This window comes from Sitodiplosis mosellana, unplaced genomic scaffold (assembly GCF_009176505.1).
Source record: "Sitodiplosis mosellana isolate CC-2019 unplaced genomic scaffold, AAFC_SMos_1.0 Smas_scaffold_6197, whole genome shotgun sequence".
NCBI lineage: Eukaryota > Metazoa > Arthropoda > Insecta > Diptera > Cecidomyiidae > Sitodiplosis > Sitodiplosis mosellana.
This window is the reverse complement of record NW_022601438.1, coordinates 5,775,569-5,792,677: the sequence shown is the minus strand read 5'-3', so window position 1 is coordinate 5,792,677 and position 17,109 is coordinate 5,775,569. Positions and strand designations below refer to the sequence as shown.

The following is a 17,109-nucleotide window of genomic DNA, read 5'->3' as shown; positions in this document are numbered from 1 at the left end:
CGCTCGCGCGATTTTCAACATGAACGAAACGAATTCCGATGTGACATAATGATCGCGAGCACAGCGGAACATCGATTTAATTTACGCGTGAAATTTATAATTAACTGTGCAAGAATTATACGAACTGATATATCAATGTCGAATCGATTCTTTGGTTCACGGGGAAAAGGGACGATTTACAGTGGCCCAGTGTTGAAAAGTTCGTGCCATGCAATGTGGCTTTTGAAATGGTGATGATGTCACTCTCTCGAAAGTCATTGCATTCCCTTGTTCTACCTTTGGCGTGATACTTGCTGGAGCAATAAAAGCGATCCATAAAATGTTGGCTACTTGCGAGAATCACCGTTTCGAATTAATTTCCAATGTTCAAGTTGGTAATTATGACATTCCATAAAAGCTCAACTCGACGAAACTAACCGGATCTCCTTCTCTTTTTTTCTGCTGTTATTAGCCCAAGTGGTTGAAAATGCTTTCGTAACAGAAAACGAATTAACACATAAAATGCGTGAGTGCGTAAGAGTCAAAAGAAAAGTGCACTCAATGCTGTTCAGCATCTAATAACACCAGAATGGTCGAGAAGCAGTGAAAAATAACGAAAATTTGTCGTCCACCACTTTTGCCCTTAATGAGAGTGAGTCATGAGTTGGCACTCTTATACGGCCATAGCCAATGACTCTTGATTGCATCTCCTAGCAGTGCAAAGTATTTCTCATATCTATCCATTTTCAAATAAAAATAAACTAAATGGGACTAATTGGATTAGTTACCAGTCTCTGTTTTTTTTTTCTTTGTCTTCTTGATCTCTTTAGTAAGTAATTTTGAGTCTCAAAGCTTGTACAATTTAAATTAAATTCCATCATTTTGCTCTTATTTCCATTTTCTGTCTTATATTTTCTTGCTGGCGTTTGCTGCAATTTCCAAACTCAATGAATTTGGGGTGTTTGGGAATCGTGTGCATGCCATTCCATTCGATTTTTGATATGGAACACAAATGTCATCATCGCTGCAGGTTTAACTGGACCAAGAGGTACGTATAATTGCTGTGGCGTACGAAAAATCAAAAGTTAACACTTTCGTACAATGCAAATAATTATACTGATACGTATGTTATATCTATGATGTAATTGCATTGCAATGTAAAAACCATTATGAATATTCATTTTATTAAAATGCACATGTTCATTTTTTGGATTTTTTTTTCTTTCTCTGAACTCATTTGATTCCACGCTCATGAATGGAATGACGCTATTGTTCACAGGACGCAGTGGACGACCCGGCCAAAATGGAAGTGAGTATATGGCATAAATTGAACGTATTAACTTTTGTTGCCCTCCATTTGACAACCTCATGTTTTCATTTGGATTTCCACTACATGGAATTTAATGAACATTTAAATATAAAATAAATGGAACTGAGTTCTTTTTACCTGCCGTTAAGTTTATGTCGTGAATTTCATGGTTCATTTACAAGAACATGTGTGAATATTCCGAGAGAATGAAAGTGATAGTGTGGGAGAGAAGAATGTCGTTTGAATTCCGAATGTCATAAGTTTATCAAATTCGTTCTTTTAGTTCCTGGCCAACCTGGCATAGTTGCATATAAATACGGATTGGATGCGGGCAAATTGCACATTCCACCGTCGGAGGTGGGAAAACTACTGATTCCACCATCGATTGCAGGCAAGTATCATTTATTGGAAAACAGTTTTTTTTTTTTGAAGAGTGTATTCAGTCTCGTTCCAACAATAAGTCCGTAGATTTTTTTTTTTCAATCTCAATTCCTCATATTATTGCAAAGCGGAGAAAAAAGAAGTTAAAGTATGGATGTTTTTTTTTAAGTTTTCGATGTTCAATAAATTCTCTTCACCCCCATTTATTTTTTCCGTTTAACGATCAATGTGTTCTGATTAAAATTCTGCTGAGCTGGTTTGCCGTTCAATGGCCATTGTTTGAAGTGGTTTCAGGGAATGAGGAAAGAATGAAAAAAAAAAACACAATGGATGGAACTATGGATTTATGCCGTTATGAAATATTATTTAACATTACTTAAGCGTACATTATATTCTTGCCAATGAGAACAAAGGACCACTTGAGTTCACATCTCTCAAAGATCCATTCAAGCAGATGTATATTACGTGATCACATGGTATATACGTACCATATACGCATCACTTGAACATTTGATTTATAGTGTAAAATAGAATAGAATATTTTGCCGTATGATGACCGACGATAATCTGATTGGGGTCGTGATCGAATTAACGAATATCCAATGTGCCATTTATTCAATGCTGATGATATTACGCATTTTCAATACAAGTGCTGTAATCTAAATGGTTATGGACTTTAATTAAAAATGAATTTAATCGCTTCTCATTTATCTGACAATGGCAACGGCGACGGTGGTGGCGGCGGTGATACTAATTGAAAACGTTTAGGCGGTCCAAACAAGCCGATTGTTGTGGTCGAGGATCAATTCCTTCGAATGCGTTGTGCTGCCGGTGGTCAGCCGCGGCCAGAAGTCGTTTGGTATCGATTGGATGGAAGGCCCATCACCGATGGAGCCTGGCAAGGTAAGTTACACAATTCATACACGTCATAAAAATCGACTATTTGCATTTCCAGTGTATTCACCCATATACCGTACCAGTAGGCGGTTATTTGTTTAATTGTTATTCATTACTTCAAATTAATCTCAACCGACTGGTGTTAAAATCACATGATTGTCATCGTTGCCACAACACTCACACGAGGTATTCACATTTAATAAGGATCATCGTAACGACTTTTGTTGCTGTTACTGTTACTGTTGCATTTCATTCATTTGATTATGTGATTGATATTTGAATGATGAAATTTTTATGGTCATGGCTGGGTTTATCCATTTATTTTGGTGATTTGAACTTCACATAATGCGTACATTCAACAAGACCCGTTGTGCCCATTGAAATCCAGCTGCGTTCTATGTAATGCAGTCAATGTAGCTGGGATCGACGGAGCATTATCTATTCAAGAATGACCTTTGTACTGCGGCGCCAGATGCACGACCATCCCAGGGATGGATATATAGTATATATGGATGCTTTATTCACACGGATTTTGTGTACAAGCATTCAAACCCTATTGCCTGCATGTAGACAACAGCCCTTCGAAAGCATCAGCATCAAAACACTGTAAACACACTGTGAACCAGTTGGGCAATGATAGCAAATCTCCACATCAATGAAATATTAATTGAAATAAAAGGAATTGAGATTGAGGCGACGTGTGCAATGAAATTGCCACCGACGATTCATCTTTTTTTTACCACATTCCTCGTCCGACATTGTAGATGCTCAATATACTTATACCAAATTATCTATTTATGCACAGTGTCTTCAATACGTGATCACACAATCAATATAACGCATGTGAATCGTGTTCATAACGGTATCTATGTTTGTGTGGCGAATAATGGCATTCCGCCCGCTGCAAATGCAACATTTCAAATCGAAGTTCACTGTAAGTACTTTATTTTTGAAGAAAAAAAAACAAAAAAAAAACAAACATGGCATTTATGTCCAATCCATAACCATATTTCCTATCAAATGAGACCATGAATCAATTGAGATCGATGTGCTTGTATGGGCATAAGAAGAAACCATTCGATATTCAATAAATTCAATTCAATGGAAATGGTGGAATGCAAATGTGCAATGGGAATTTATTTCCGAACATGAATTTGAATGAATAAAAAAAGGCGATCATGCATTCATTTTTTGATGATGATTCTTTTTCACTCCTTATTCTTCTTGTACTTCTTCATTAAAATAGTTCCGCCATTGATTCGTGTGAGAAACCAATATTTGTATGCGTTCGAAGGAGGATCCGTGTCATTGGAGTGTGAGGTAAGTACACTAAGTACATTACGTTTCAACATAAATCACTTTGTATTGCATTTCAATTTTCTTGTTAGCAATCGAATACGCTTTTCACAAAGCGTTTCACATTCATATTCAACCCGTGTTACGTCTTTCTGTGTGCGTGTGTGTGTCTACAGAGAGTCGAAACTCTAACTCCTGGTGCACATACACACACATGAGCAAACAGTGAAAAGTTAGTTGATTTTAGATTGCCAAGTAACAAAAGCATCTTTACACTGAAGTGGGCACATCATGCACAAAAAGGTGTCGTTTTCTAGATATGAATCTAATACACGAATCGAACATTGGAAACGTGCATATTGCTACCATAAACCCATGCAATTTATTCGCTGCAATTTTCCTACTGATACTGCTTACTGCTGCTGCTGCAGCCAATGCCCGTGTAATAATCAGCTTTTCAAAACAAACACAAGATATTGGAGCGGCATATTCGCAGAAATGCTGCAATTCAAAGATGTATTTACAAAGAAATGGAATTGAGAGCAAAACTCAAAAGCAGCAGCAGCAGCAGCAGCAGCAGCAGCAGCAGAAGAAGAAAACACTTGAATTGAAAGCCATTCAAACAGAAAAACAATCAAAGCTGAAAACCGTTGAGCTTTTCCATCGGTTTTGTTTCACATGGATAGAGAGAAAATGGTTTCGCCTTTTGTGTGATTCATTTCAAATTATCTCTATTGATGCACCTGCGTTTCATAATTCGATTTATTTAATTCAATCGTTACACTGGCATGCACATGGCTCCACCACACCAGAACGCACACAACATCCAGTTAATTGTGTAACAAGGGATCTCTCTACCTCAATTTCCAATCATTTTCTTTTCGATGGAATCGCAAACAACGGAAAAGACGTTCGAATGATGCGATTGCAACAGTATTGTGTGCATACAATTTCAATCGTATTGATATCGATACATACATCCCGTTAACCAAATCTCAACAATGTTTGATGGTTGACGACGACGAAGACGACGGCGACGAAGAAAAAAGATAGAGAGAAATCGACTCTTTTATACCGGATCCTTTGAAGGTTTTTTTTTTCTTTGCTTGGCAAATATGTACGTGAAAAAGGAGCATAAGTACACAAATGTCAGTGCTTAAGCTCACTAAAATGTCTATGGATGCAGAGCAGAAAAATTGCAATCAGATTTTTCATTATTTGCAACGTTATTTCGGAATATTGCTTCACTCAATCTTCTCTCGCTTGATCGAGTCGTACATTTTTCTCGGATGCTGCATCTTTGTCTACTCCTTCTTCGGTTTCGTTTTCCTTTTCACTCCCTTTTTTTTAACGTTTATTCATTTGTTTGGTTCGTGGCGATATTTCGTGTGATGGCATTTTTTCGTACGTTTTCCATTTTTTCCCTCCTTGTTGAGGAACACTTTGCCATTGTGTTTGTGCTGTTGCATCGCACGCGAACGCGCGCTTACGTTACTGAATTCCGTAATGCTTGCGCAGTAACGACAGAAAATACACAGTGACAGCGACATCATCCGTTGCATGTGATTATATGGCCATGGCATTCCATCATTGTCTTATCCAGCTTTGCCATCTTTTTCCATTATTACTTTTCTCACTTCGTACCATTATTGTTATTATTATCATTCAGTGTGCCATCGTTATATCTCCTCCCCTCTCTGCGTGTATGTGATTATGCATATTTTTGTAAGTTTTGCTTCAAAATCATTCGTTTCTTCTTTCTTTCCATACTCTGAAAAAAATCCCGAAAATTGAAATGAAAAGCTCAACATTTACTTTGTGCAATAATTTTTATGGTAGACACCACCATAGAATACAGAAGTAGGAAAATATAAAGGAGAAAAAACTGCGAAATGAAGTAAACCAGCAAATACTTAAAAGTTTTTAAATCGCTTTTTTTGGCCGATAATCACAACGACGAATAATATCGGAATAAAAGCATAGAGATGCTTCAGTGAATGGCTCAATTTGAACTAATTCACACAGTTTACAATGAGCTAAAGAAGACGGACAGACACACATACATACACATATACTCATACATTTACAATGATCAAATCAAAATATCCATGAGGCAATGAGGTTTTTGCGTGTGTCGCACGTTTTCCGTCCAAGAGATAACAAGCGTTTTAATTTTACAATCGTACACACCAATAAAAAGCGAACCGAAAAAAGGGAAATATGCAAACACACACCGATGTGTGATGGTATTCATTTCGACTGGTGTTTGTTGACCGGAGAATATCAAATGGCTGGTGTATTTTAAAGACCACCATTCATGTTATTTGTTCGTCAAATAACAAAAACCGACTGTAGCTCCCTCCGTACTCTCTCCCTCTTTTACACTTATTCAATTTGGTATTGTCTATGGACGACAAAACTGGATCAAATTCTCATAATTTCCATTCATAAACTTATCCGATTTGATTACAACTAAATGGCATTTCACTCTGTGTGTTTATCTTCCGCCCATGCACCTCCTCCCCGCCCATCCACTGTTATCTTTGTTGTCTCTGTTAGACGGAAGCATTTCCGGAGCCGTTAAAGTTTTGGAAACGTCGTTCAGATAATCGAATCATCGACCAAAACGATAAATATCGCATGGAAACCTACACCGACGGGTAAGCGCTTTCAAACATATCAATACAAAAGACCGCTCTATTCTCTCTCACACTCATTGTCACTCGTGTTTGCGTGTGTAATAAATTTGTTTATTGTTTTGCAGCTACAAATCGTTGATGCGTTTGAACATAACAAATGTTCGACCTGAAGACTTTGGTGAATACGAATGCGTTAGCAAAAATGATATAAACACCACAGCAGCAACATTTTTCGTTTATGGTAATTTTTTTTCTGTTCCGATCCGAATTCCAAAAATAACGAGGAGAAAATTGTTGATTTTTTTATTGTGTTTGTTTGATTGTTTGTTATTGTCATTTTCCTCAGATGGAGCACGTCATCCAACGCGTACATATTCGGATATTGCAGTGTTTGGTACACTACCACCAAAGCCCATATCATACAGTGAATTTTGTCCACCGCCAAATTGTCCAGCACCAAATTGTGATGAACATCGATGCAACAATGCTTACATCCATGATGTTGACATTCGACAATTGCATTTTAAAGGCATTCGATTTCCGGGCATTACAAATCGAACATTCGGTATGTATGCGTTTCTGTGCATTTAATTTCCTGTTGACTTTATCAGTGTGTGTGTGTGTGTGTGTTTTCTGTGTCCATCGTTGGCATTTATTATTCGTTGTTCATGGGTAAATACATTTTAATGGTGAGAACGTATTCAGTTCAGTATTCATGCGAATAATTTCCTTAATAGGGACACCCGAAACGTAAAAAAAAGAAGCATAACAAAAAAAACCATCAGTCGGAAAAACAGATTTGCGTTGAGAGTGAATTCGAAATGAATATACAATTAATTGATATGCATTTATTTTTGTGCCATCGAAATTAAAATTCGACTCTCTTGCACTGGTTGTTTTATTTCATGGAAAACAACGAGAGGGTGAGGAAAAAAACACAACCAATGCACTCACACTGTTCATGGATTGCGAAATGGTCGTAATCCTTCTTCATTCGTTGTTCATTAATTTGATGTTAGCGCATTGTTTGCATTTCGTTTGTGCGTGCGTGCATGCGTTCGTTCGTATTTAGTAACCGATTTCCGAAATTCCAGCTATAAATAGTCGTCCCAAATACGTTGATGAGATATATCTTTCATCATTTATTATTTTGTGCCATGGTAAAACTGAAGCTTGATTGAATGCACTTAATGAACGGATCAAATCCGTCATAGAACGTGGTAGTCAAAAGATGGGGCACATGGCACACACATTCCGAAATAAATTACTTTAAGCATTGAAAATGACTTGTGAATCAATTTTATTTACGTTTTCTTCTTCTCCTGCTCTCTCGCTTTTTCCCATTCTGGGAATATTTAATATCTGTTGAAAAGAGCAAATATGTCAGATTAATTTTAGGGTGTCAAGTATTCAACATTCGTTGACACAATATTAATTCTTTCAATATGCGCACGTCATTGAGCACAAACCGAATAAAAGGATAAGCGGCACCAAACTATTAGAATGAACGTGCAAGTGATTTGTTTTCATGAACGGCACAGTTCGTACATACACGTGTGTGTGTGTGTGTGTGTGTGTGTGTGTGTGTGTGTGTTTGTATGTGTTTGAAACAAAAAATGAACAGTTTAAGCGTAAAAATTTATGGAAATTGCAGAAAAATGCAAGAGGATAGTGTTTTTGTAAAAGGGTTCAATGCTATTTATGAGCATTTCCATATTGCTCAAAAACTCATTCAGACAGTCAACAGCAGAAAGCTGGCAAAGCGACACGGCATAACATATATATAACAAGAGCGAAAAAGAGCGGAGCTGCGAATGAGCAAAAGCCAGAGAGAGAGAGAGTGAGATAGAGAAAGAGAAAGCACAAAATATTCTCGATTTTGAATCCTTGGCACAACGGTTACACGCTGAAAACATATTAAAAATGTATAAATAAGTGCTCCCTTAACGCCACACTGAACATTGTTTGTTTATCCAGTGCACATTTTGTAATTCTCACACAGTTTTCATTCTCATTTTCTCTTAAATTCTCGCCTCCCTTCCCGTCATTCGTTGTGTCGCTCTTTTTCTCTTCGCGTCTCTGGCTTCTGCACTCTGTGCGGCTGGCCCGCAGTCCATCCATATTTTTGTGTGATTTCGTTTTCAAAAGCGTTGGAATTCAGATTTTTCTTTCATTTCGGTTATATGTTTGGTTGTTTGTGTTTTTATTTTGTCGGTTCGTTGTATATGACGTAAACATTTTTATTCTGTTTGAAGCTATGCTTTCCGTTATCCACTTGGTTTTATTCGCTCAGCATTTTTTCTCTCTTTCTCTCTCTCTCTCTCTCTCTCTCTGAATAGATTAAATAAAAGAGTAAACATTAAAAATGATAATGCTGCTGATTCTTTTTTTTTATTCCTGTGTTGTCATTTGCCTCTCTCGCACTCTCAGCGAGTTTTGCTCACTCCATGTTCGTCTCTCGCTCGCAAATAATTTATTCACTTTTATTACTCGACTTTATAGTATATGTTTGTGCAATGCTCTTTGCCACTGTTTATTTCTCACTTATGCTCTTCATTCCCATTATCCGCAATGTTCACTTGTTGTCTGTATTACTTTGATACGCGCTGGCTTTATTCCGTGTTTCCCCCGATCGGACTATCATCATCGTTGGCACAGTGTACTAGCTTTTTTATTCCTGCCTGTGCTTTTGTTTCTTCGGTTCTCAGTGGATATTTTTTTCCGGTGGTGCTGCTTTTGCCGTTGTTTTTATTCGTGTTCCATTTTTTTTTCATTTCTTTTCTTGCTTACTCTCTCTCTCTCTCTCTCTCTCTCTCTCTCTCTCTCTCTCTCTCTATTCCTGCAGATTGTGTGCTGTATGCTGTCGGAAAACCAGTTTATCATAAATCAACAGATGTAACGTATGGATCATGGCTAAAAGATTCTCATCCACGCACAAAAGAATTCAGCGAAAAAATATGGACCACATATGAAACGGATCGTAGCATCATTTATGAATTTGCCGACAAAACAAGTTTCCGAAATAATCAAGCGAATGAGCTGCGCCTAAAGTCGCCCGGATTCCAAGTATGTTTCATTTTTCTCGATTACATCTCATCCTTTCGTTGGTTGCCCGATTTTGTTCGTTGTTGTTGTCGGGTTTTACAGTGTATTTCGGCTGTTGTTGATGGTGACTGGTTGGCACACCAAGAGTGGAAAATCCCATTTAATTTATTTCATGTGATTTTTTTTTCGCTTTCATTTTTAATTTTGCTATGTCGACGCTCACAGGGCAACGCACACGTGGTCTATAATGGTTCATTTTACTATCATCAGAAAGACAGCCCGACCATCATTCGATACGATTTGGAGAAGCGCGAAACAATTTGTAAGTATTTCATGGGAGCATACAACGGCCAGCTCCATTCATTTCACTTCCTCTGACGCCTCAATTGTATTCATGCAAAATTTTAATGAAACATTTTCAATCTGATGCCATGAATATACTATACGGTTTGGTTTCGTTTTGCTTTGGCTTTCTACATAGGTAATGTAACATTGCCCGAATTTCAATGGACTGGCGATCACTATCTCTACACAACCAAATGTAACTATGTGGATTTGAATGCCGATGAAAATGGACTTTGGGCAATTTACTCAACACCAAAATCGACTAACACATACGTGGTTAAGGTAAGAATGATGATGATATCCCCCTGAAGGCACAAGTGCAAAAATCTCTCTCTTAACTTATTTCAACAAACTTCAAAAGCGAATTATTCGATTTTAAAATCGTCTTTCTCTTTCTCTCTCTCTCTCTCTCTCCGCTTTATCTCCTATTTCAATTCACCCGAATCAATTAGCTTGATGCAATCACTTTGGAAATTCAGTACGGTTGGAATATTAGCATAAATCATAATAAAGTAAGTTCAACGCAGACCCATTCATCTCTGTTTTATGTACATCAGCATGACATGAGTTGTGTGTAGATGGGCCGTTTTCTTTATGGAATTTCGTGCATGCTGTTGGGCCACAAAACATACAACTTTCGTTTTCTCAATAAATTTGCTTGGTGTTCATGCCACGCACTTTACACTCTCTCAACGTGTATGATTTATTTGCAGGTGGGTGAAATGTTCATCGTTTGCGGTGTGCTGTATGCCATCGACTCAGTTACCGAACGAAATACGAAAATCCTTTTGGCACTGGATTTGTATCGCGGCTACATTTTGAATGATATCAACTTATCGTTTACCAATCCATTCAAAAATACCACCATGGCTTTATATAATCCAGAAACCAAGGTATTTCCTATCGCTCTACTTTGTCATCGCATTACCATTATCATACACACAAGTATGACAAATGAATTCATCATTTTATTTGTCGCTTTTATTTCTTTCCTTTTTCTGTTCCCATTTCACTTCAACAACACTTTTCTTATGGCACTTGCATTCGCAGGAACTTTTCACATGGGATCATGGCAATCAACTCACCTATCCAATACGTTACAATGACATGACCAAATATGCATCGGCAAGCGAACGCAATGAAGAGGCATACAATGCACACATCCAAACTGGTTACGATAACAATGAATAGAGATTAATTTTATTTGGTGTTTGTATGATTTGTTTGTGTGTCTTTTCGTAATTTTCGGCATTTGTCTGTCATGCTCTCCTTCTCTGTTTTTATACTGTACCACAAAAACCCTCCTGCAAACTGTAACTTATCATATTCTCACATTTTGTCGGAACATTTGCACCCAACTTTTCGGAAAAGAAAAAAAGAAAAATCAAAATAATTGCGTTTTCAATTCGATTCAATTTTCTTACTTTACTTGGACATTTTTAAAGTCGATAAAAGAATGAATGATATTGAATCGCTACCCGAATCGATCAACACTTCAATACACAATCCAGAAAGCATACACAATTTTTTATGTACATAAAAAAAGGAAAAAAAGAGAGAAAAGAAAATCGTAGATAAGTAAGAAGAACGTTGTAAATGCTATATACTTCAATGACGATGTGAATTTATTGACATAGAAATAAAAAAAAAATTGAATGTATCACAATAAAAAGAAGTTTTTTATTTCTCATTGAAAAAATTTATATTATGAATTTGAATTTTAGTACGGTAAAAGTTGTGTTTGCTCTTGCAAAGAGAAGATTTGAAAGCGTTTGCCACAAAAAAACCGTAAGTAGTAGCTCCCTCTATGGAAAATCATCCACATTCAATGCTAAGTGTTATAAGCTCGTGTTATACCACATCAATTCGGTGCTGTAGGATGTTGTTGTTGAGATATGACAGCTGTCAGACGAGGCTTACATTTGTTCATACAAAATTGCGGAAAAATGGCAGCCTTACGCCTGAATAGTGTAAAAAATCTAACAAAACACTTTTTAAATGGCAATTGTTACACACAAATTCGACCAAAATCTTCGAATGTTCTCACTACGGCCCTTGGATCATTGAGCACAGTCGAAAAAGTCGTGACAACCAGTGATGATACCACATTCATTTCATGGCATCCAACGCATGATTTCCCGTACGAATACTCGAAACCATTGCCGCCACCCGCTATTCCAACCAGCACCCTACTGAAGGATGAAGCCATTCAACGATCTATGGAAGCATTCGGATCCAAACATCCAGAAATCGCCCGACAAGAACTCATGAAGCTTACATGTACATCAAAACACGTCTGGAAACCACGACAACGTGATCGTAAAGCAAAGAATACCCCACCAGATCGAGAATATTTATAAATGTAACGCATTTTATTTTATGATTTTTTTTTTGAATAATTTTCTCTTGTTGTAGAAGTTCGAATAAAATTAAACGAGGATATGAAATCTGGAGAGATAAATGTTATATATTCCTTTGTTTATTTTTTTCTCAAATGGAAATTTCATGTTATTGGGCTTAGTCGTATCGTTTCTTCTTTATTAATGAACCCAAAAGATCACTCAGCGGCAGAGTTGGCTCATTTGATGCAGGCGGCAAATGATGATGTGACTGACTACCACTAGGCACCGGTTGATGTCTTAAATTTCGATGATGCGGGAATGTTGGCATCAAATTTGGATCACAAGCTACGCAAAAAAAAAAACATTGAACGAAATGAGTAATATTTTTAAGATGAAATCAGTTATTCTGAAGGGTTTGGAATGAAATGGATAAGTCGTTAACACATACGCAATGGCATTTCCCTGAAGTATGTGCTCTCCAGGCATTCTTCGGCACTGGCTCGTTTCTTTGGATCGTACATAAACAAAAAGTTAAGTAGCCGCAAACCGGCACTTGACAACCACGAGAATTTTTGCTTGATATTATTGTACGGCTGTTGTTTCAGGGTGAAACTTTTCATAGCTGGCATCGACGACAATTCGGGCCATATCGAAGACGATGGCGTACCTGGAAGAAAATATTTTGGTAAAAATAATTTTGAAAAAAAAATTTCAAAGCAAAAAACTGAAGAAAAATTTGGTTCAATCATTTGTTCTCGTGCTTACCCAGTAAATCGATAATCATTTCAATCTGTTGAATTTCGGTTTTGCCCGGTAACATTGGTTTATGCATTAAAAGTTCGCCCAAAATGCATCCCGCTGCCCACATATCGATGGCTTTCGTATGAACCGTGGTGCCAAACAGCAGTTCGGGTGCACGATACCATAGTGTCACCACGTTGGGTGTCATTTTTGTTTCGGAATTACTGTAGAGTCGTGCCAAACCGAAGTCGGCAATTTTGATGCATCCGTTGTCGGTCAGCAATAAATTCGATACTTTTAAATCACGATGAATAATAAAATGGCTATGCAAATACTTTAATCCATTCAGCACTTGTAGAATAATGCATTTGGATTGTGCTTCGGAAAATGGTTGTGTCATGTTGTCAAGCAGAGAGGCCAAGTCTTGTTCACAATATTCCATGGATATAAAAATGCTGTCAAGACTTTTGCCAACGACAACTTCATTCAATTTGACGATATTGCGATGGCTGCACGATTTTAGAATTTGAATTTCACGCAATCCACTGATTGGAAGGCCATCCTTTTCCTGTTGCATTCGAACACGTTTCAATGCAACAATTTCACCCGTTCGTGAATCACGTGCTCGGTCTGAAAGTGTTGTACGAGAGGAAAAAAATGAATTTTATGTGTTTATTGTTCATTGAAGAACCAATGTAAGTCAATATAAACGGAAATAATTTCACATTTTTAAATTAAAAATACTCACATACAACACCATAGGTTCCTTCGCCAATGCGATTGAGTTTTTCAAATTCTGTGACCAATCGACATCGTCCGAGCTGTGTGACGAAGAAAAGTAAGCAGAGAGTTCAATTAAGTTTGGTCTGAAAGATTGGCATAAAAAGTGTTCAAACCGTATCCTCCTCGCGGATTTCGATGGGTCGTCCAGTTCGTAATGACCGAAGCACACCTTTTCTCGTGACCGGTGCTTGTGGATCATACGATGGCACTGCTTTTTTCTGGTCCTCATCCACAATATTTATGTTAACTGTAATGAATAAAAGCATGCATCGTATGAGAATGAGCTGATTTATTATTTAAATGAGTTTTAATGCAATCATTCGGGAAACATTCTGATTAAATTACCCAAGACCATGTTGTCCGCTTGATTTTTGTTTGCAGTTCACTTGAAACGGCAGTCAAAATGAAAACAGAATTTTTGCTTTGAAATCGAATGTAATGAGTGTGTTTATGTGACAGCACACCAACAGCAGACATCTCTTGAATGTTTCATTCTACTCACCGACAGGCATGAACATAGCCGCAAGTGAATATGTCAAACTCAATTTACGCGCAAATTTGTATCACTCGTCTAAATGTGTCTGTTTTTTGTTGTATTTCACCATTTGAATAAATCCGTACCGCTGTGATTAAAAGTGGCATTGAAATGGATGAAAAACAAAGTGAATCTTCGGACGCTGAGTGTCCAATTTGCGGAAAGTATTTTGCAACCGATGCAATTGAGGTGCATGTAAATCGGTGTATATTTTTGAACAGTGCCAGTAGCAGTAGCACCACCAGCAGTAGCACAGAAACAACAAAGGACAATAACAAACGTACTTTCAGTATTTTCAATGGGTACAAAGCAAGTCCATTGACATCACCGCCGGGAAATGCAAAGAAGAAGACAAAAAACATCAATGACAAAAACAATGCTACACCCGAACCACTTGCATCGCCGTCAACCAGTTCAAAAACATTTCAAGCATCATCATCCACAACAACAACAACGCCAAAGTCATCATTTGACACAGCGAAACAGACAAATGTCGCGACGAAACAAAGCATTCCACTTGCTGAACAAATGAGACCAGAAACGATAGATGATTATGTTGGCCAAAGCCACATAATGGATAAAAATGCCGTTTTACGCCGAATTTTGGACAAAAATGAAACACCAAGTATGATATTGTGGGGGCCACCGGGTGTCGGTAAAACGACACTCGCTCATGTCATCGCCAATCGATGCAAACAAACACAAAACATTCGATTTGTTAAAACATCAGCAACAATGGCCGGGGTGAATGACATTAAACAAGCGGTTGCCGTAGCCAAGAATGAACAGAAATTCGGTCGCAAGACAATACTATTTATGGACGAAATTCATCGATTCAACAAATTGCAACAGGTATGGCACACACATGCATATCGTTTTTGCAATGTATTGAAATTATCTTGCGGAAAAAAGTAATGAGAAAACTATTGCGATTTCTTTTCCAGGACATTTTCTTGCCACACGTTGAAAGCGGAGCTATTACATTGATTGGGGCCACCACAGAAAATCCATCGTTCAGTTTGAATTCGGCATTGCTCAGTCGATGTCGTGTTATTGTACTCGAGAAATTGAGCACAGACAATATATTCGACATTCTGAAGCGCTCGCTGAAAGTGTATGAAGCCGTTATTTTGAGTACAACAGACGAGTATCCATCGTTTAAGGAACTCGGATTCACTCCAAAGTAAGCGTAAATTTTGATTGTTTATACTGGCCGGATTTGTTCACATGTTTTCGAATTTTTTTTTCTTCTTCTTTCCTTTTCAATTTCCCTTTTTGACTCATTCGAATGGATAATTCGTTGTCAGATCCTATTTTGCAATCATTTTAGTTATTCTTTTTAGAACGATTCAATTATTTTGGCTTCATTTCCAGAGTCGGTGTCGAAGAATCATCCATAAAATGGTTGGCTGAAATATGCGATGGCGATGCTCGGATCGCGTTGAACAGTTTACAATTGGCCATGGAATCGCTACAGGAAAACAATAATGGAGACACAAAGTTCAATTTGAAATTCATGCCGCTGAGCTCAATCAAGGATGGCATTAAAGTAAAGACAACATTTTTTTTCCATTGATATCCATTTTCATTTTCTCTCTAATTTCCAAAATTCCAGCGCTCACATATGCTGTATGACAGACGAGGCGATGCACATTATGATATGATATCAGCGCTTCACAAGTCGATTCGTGCCTCTGACGATAATGCCACCTTGTATTGGTGTACGCGAATGATGCTCGGAGGTGAAGATCCAAGATTTATTGTTCGTCGGCTTGTTCGGGCGGCCAGTGAGGATATCGGTAACTTGTTGCATGGCATTTAATTTTAAGAATTTTCATTAATCAATTGATTCGTTTTAGGATTGGCAGATCCACAAGCCGTGACCGTTGCACTGTCAGCTTTGGATGCTGTTCAATTGATTGGAATGCCCGAGGCCGATGTCATAATCGCACAAGCCGCCGTTTATTTGGCACGAGCTCCAAAGAGTCGAGAGGTAATATGTAGAATCGAAAATTTGGCTCTTTTCCATCAGATGGAATTCATCTCGAAAACTGAAAATGGATTAACTTTTTCTTATGAATTTTCTTCTTCACTAAAAACTTCGCTTTCTATCAAAATATTAATTATTTAAAGTAAATAATTTATTTTTAAATCTGTTCTCTCTCATTTCTAGATGGACGATGCAGTGGCTGCCTGTAAACGAGACATAAAAGATTGCAAAGGTCCACAGCCGGCAGTGCCATTGCATTTGCGAAATGCTCCGACGAAACTGATGAAGGATCTAAACTATGGCAAAGGTTACAATATGGCCCACAAAGATGAGTCCGGCCTTCAATACATGCCAGAAGGAATGGAGGACCGTTACTATTTTGAATGAAAAAATTATTACTTATGTTGTTTCCAGTTGATTATTTTGTGATTTAAGAACAAACGTTTATGTTAGTCTTTAAAAATATAAATTTAGATTTTGATGTTCCGTAAAATTTCGTTTCGTAAAGCTGTTGACCACTGAAAAGTGGAAATCGAGTAATGAATTTGATGAATAAAATCACCATTGTGATGAAAGAAGGAAAATGTTGGATGATAAAAAGTCAATTCGTTGCTGTTTATGGTGGTCTGTGCCTGTTGAGAGTTTGAGTGGATATTTTGTTCAGTTGCGACGAACCAATATCTGCTGCACTCTGATTTTGCTTTCAATTTATAAGTAATGAATAGTAAAATCGCCTAAAAATAGTACACCATTCTATTCTAAATCTATTATCGTTCAATTTATACCGATGCATGCAAAAAATGCCATTGGAGTAATGATTTCCGCGG

At 37.5% G+C, this 17,109-nt stretch overlaps 4 protein-coding genes across 4 annotated transcripts in view; 3 read left to right on the top strand and 1 right to left on the bottom strand.

The window, feature by feature from the left end:
- The window catches only part of LOC129577050 (uncharacterized), a 45,793-nt gene extending 34,230 nt beyond the window's left edge, over window positions 1-11,563 (top strand). Inside the window, exons 12-26 of the mRNA XM_055463466.1 lie at window positions 1,010-1,027; window positions 1,259-1,288; window positions 1,572-1,679; window positions 2,438-2,572; window positions 3,372-3,500; window positions 3,813-3,886; window positions 6,422-6,522; window positions 6,627-6,742; window positions 6,848-7,066; window positions 9,347-9,567; window positions 9,772-9,868; window positions 10,028-10,173; window positions 10,344-10,403; window positions 10,605-10,784; window positions 10,942-11,563. Coding sequence (XP_055319441.1) covers window positions 1,010-1,027; window positions 1,259-1,288; window positions 1,572-1,679; window positions 2,438-2,572; window positions 3,372-3,500; window positions 3,813-3,886; window positions 6,422-6,522; window positions 6,627-6,742; window positions 6,848-7,066; window positions 9,347-9,567; window positions 9,772-9,868; window positions 10,028-10,173; window positions 10,344-10,403; window positions 10,605-10,784; window positions 10,942-11,082 — 1,775 coding nt within the window. The 3' untranslated portion in view covers window positions 11,083-11,563. The remainder of the gene's footprint in view (window positions 1-1,009; window positions 1,028-1,258; window positions 1,289-1,571; window positions 1,680-2,437; window positions 2,573-3,371; window positions 3,501-3,812; window positions 3,887-6,421; window positions 6,523-6,626; window positions 6,743-6,847; window positions 7,067-9,346; window positions 9,568-9,771; window positions 9,869-10,027; window positions 10,174-10,343; window positions 10,404-10,604; window positions 10,785-10,941) is intronic.
- A 226-nt stretch (window positions 11,564-11,789) lies between these two features.
- LOC129577027 (39S ribosomal protein L42, mitochondrial) lies at window positions 11,790-12,359 on the top strand. Its single transcript, XM_055463392.1, has one exon. It carries the CDS (start codon window positions 11,838-11,840, stop codon window positions 12,249-12,251), a length of 414 nt encoding a protein of 137 aa, XP_055319367.1. The 5' UTR covers window positions 11,790-11,837; the 3' UTR covers window positions 12,252-12,359.
- Window positions 12,339-14,268, bottom strand: LOC129577026 (cyclin-dependent kinase 10). Its single transcript, XM_055463391.1, has 6 exons — window positions 14,103-14,268; window positions 13,871-14,004; window positions 13,723-13,795; window positions 12,999-13,604; window positions 12,682-12,900; window positions 12,339-12,578 (listed from the first exon to the last, which is right to left on the bottom strand). Exons 1-6 carry the CDS (start codon window positions 14,110-14,112, stop codon window positions 12,409-12,411), a joined length of 1,212 nt encoding a protein of 403 aa, XP_055319366.1. The 5' UTR covers window positions 14,113-14,268; the 3' UTR covers window positions 12,339-12,408.
- Window positions 14,254-16,866, top strand: LOC129577025 (ATPase WRNIP1-like). Its single transcript, XM_055463390.1, has 6 exons — window positions 14,254-15,144; window positions 15,237-15,475; window positions 15,667-15,841; window positions 15,908-16,091; window positions 16,152-16,285; window positions 16,466-16,866. The coding sequence occupies exons 1-6, from the start codon at window positions 14,404-14,406 to the stop codon at window positions 16,667-16,669; spliced, it is 1,677 nt and encodes a 558-aa protein (XP_055319365.1). The 5' UTR covers window positions 14,254-14,403; the 3' UTR covers window positions 16,670-16,866.
- The last annotated feature ends 243 nt before the right edge of the window (window positions 16,867-17,109 follow it).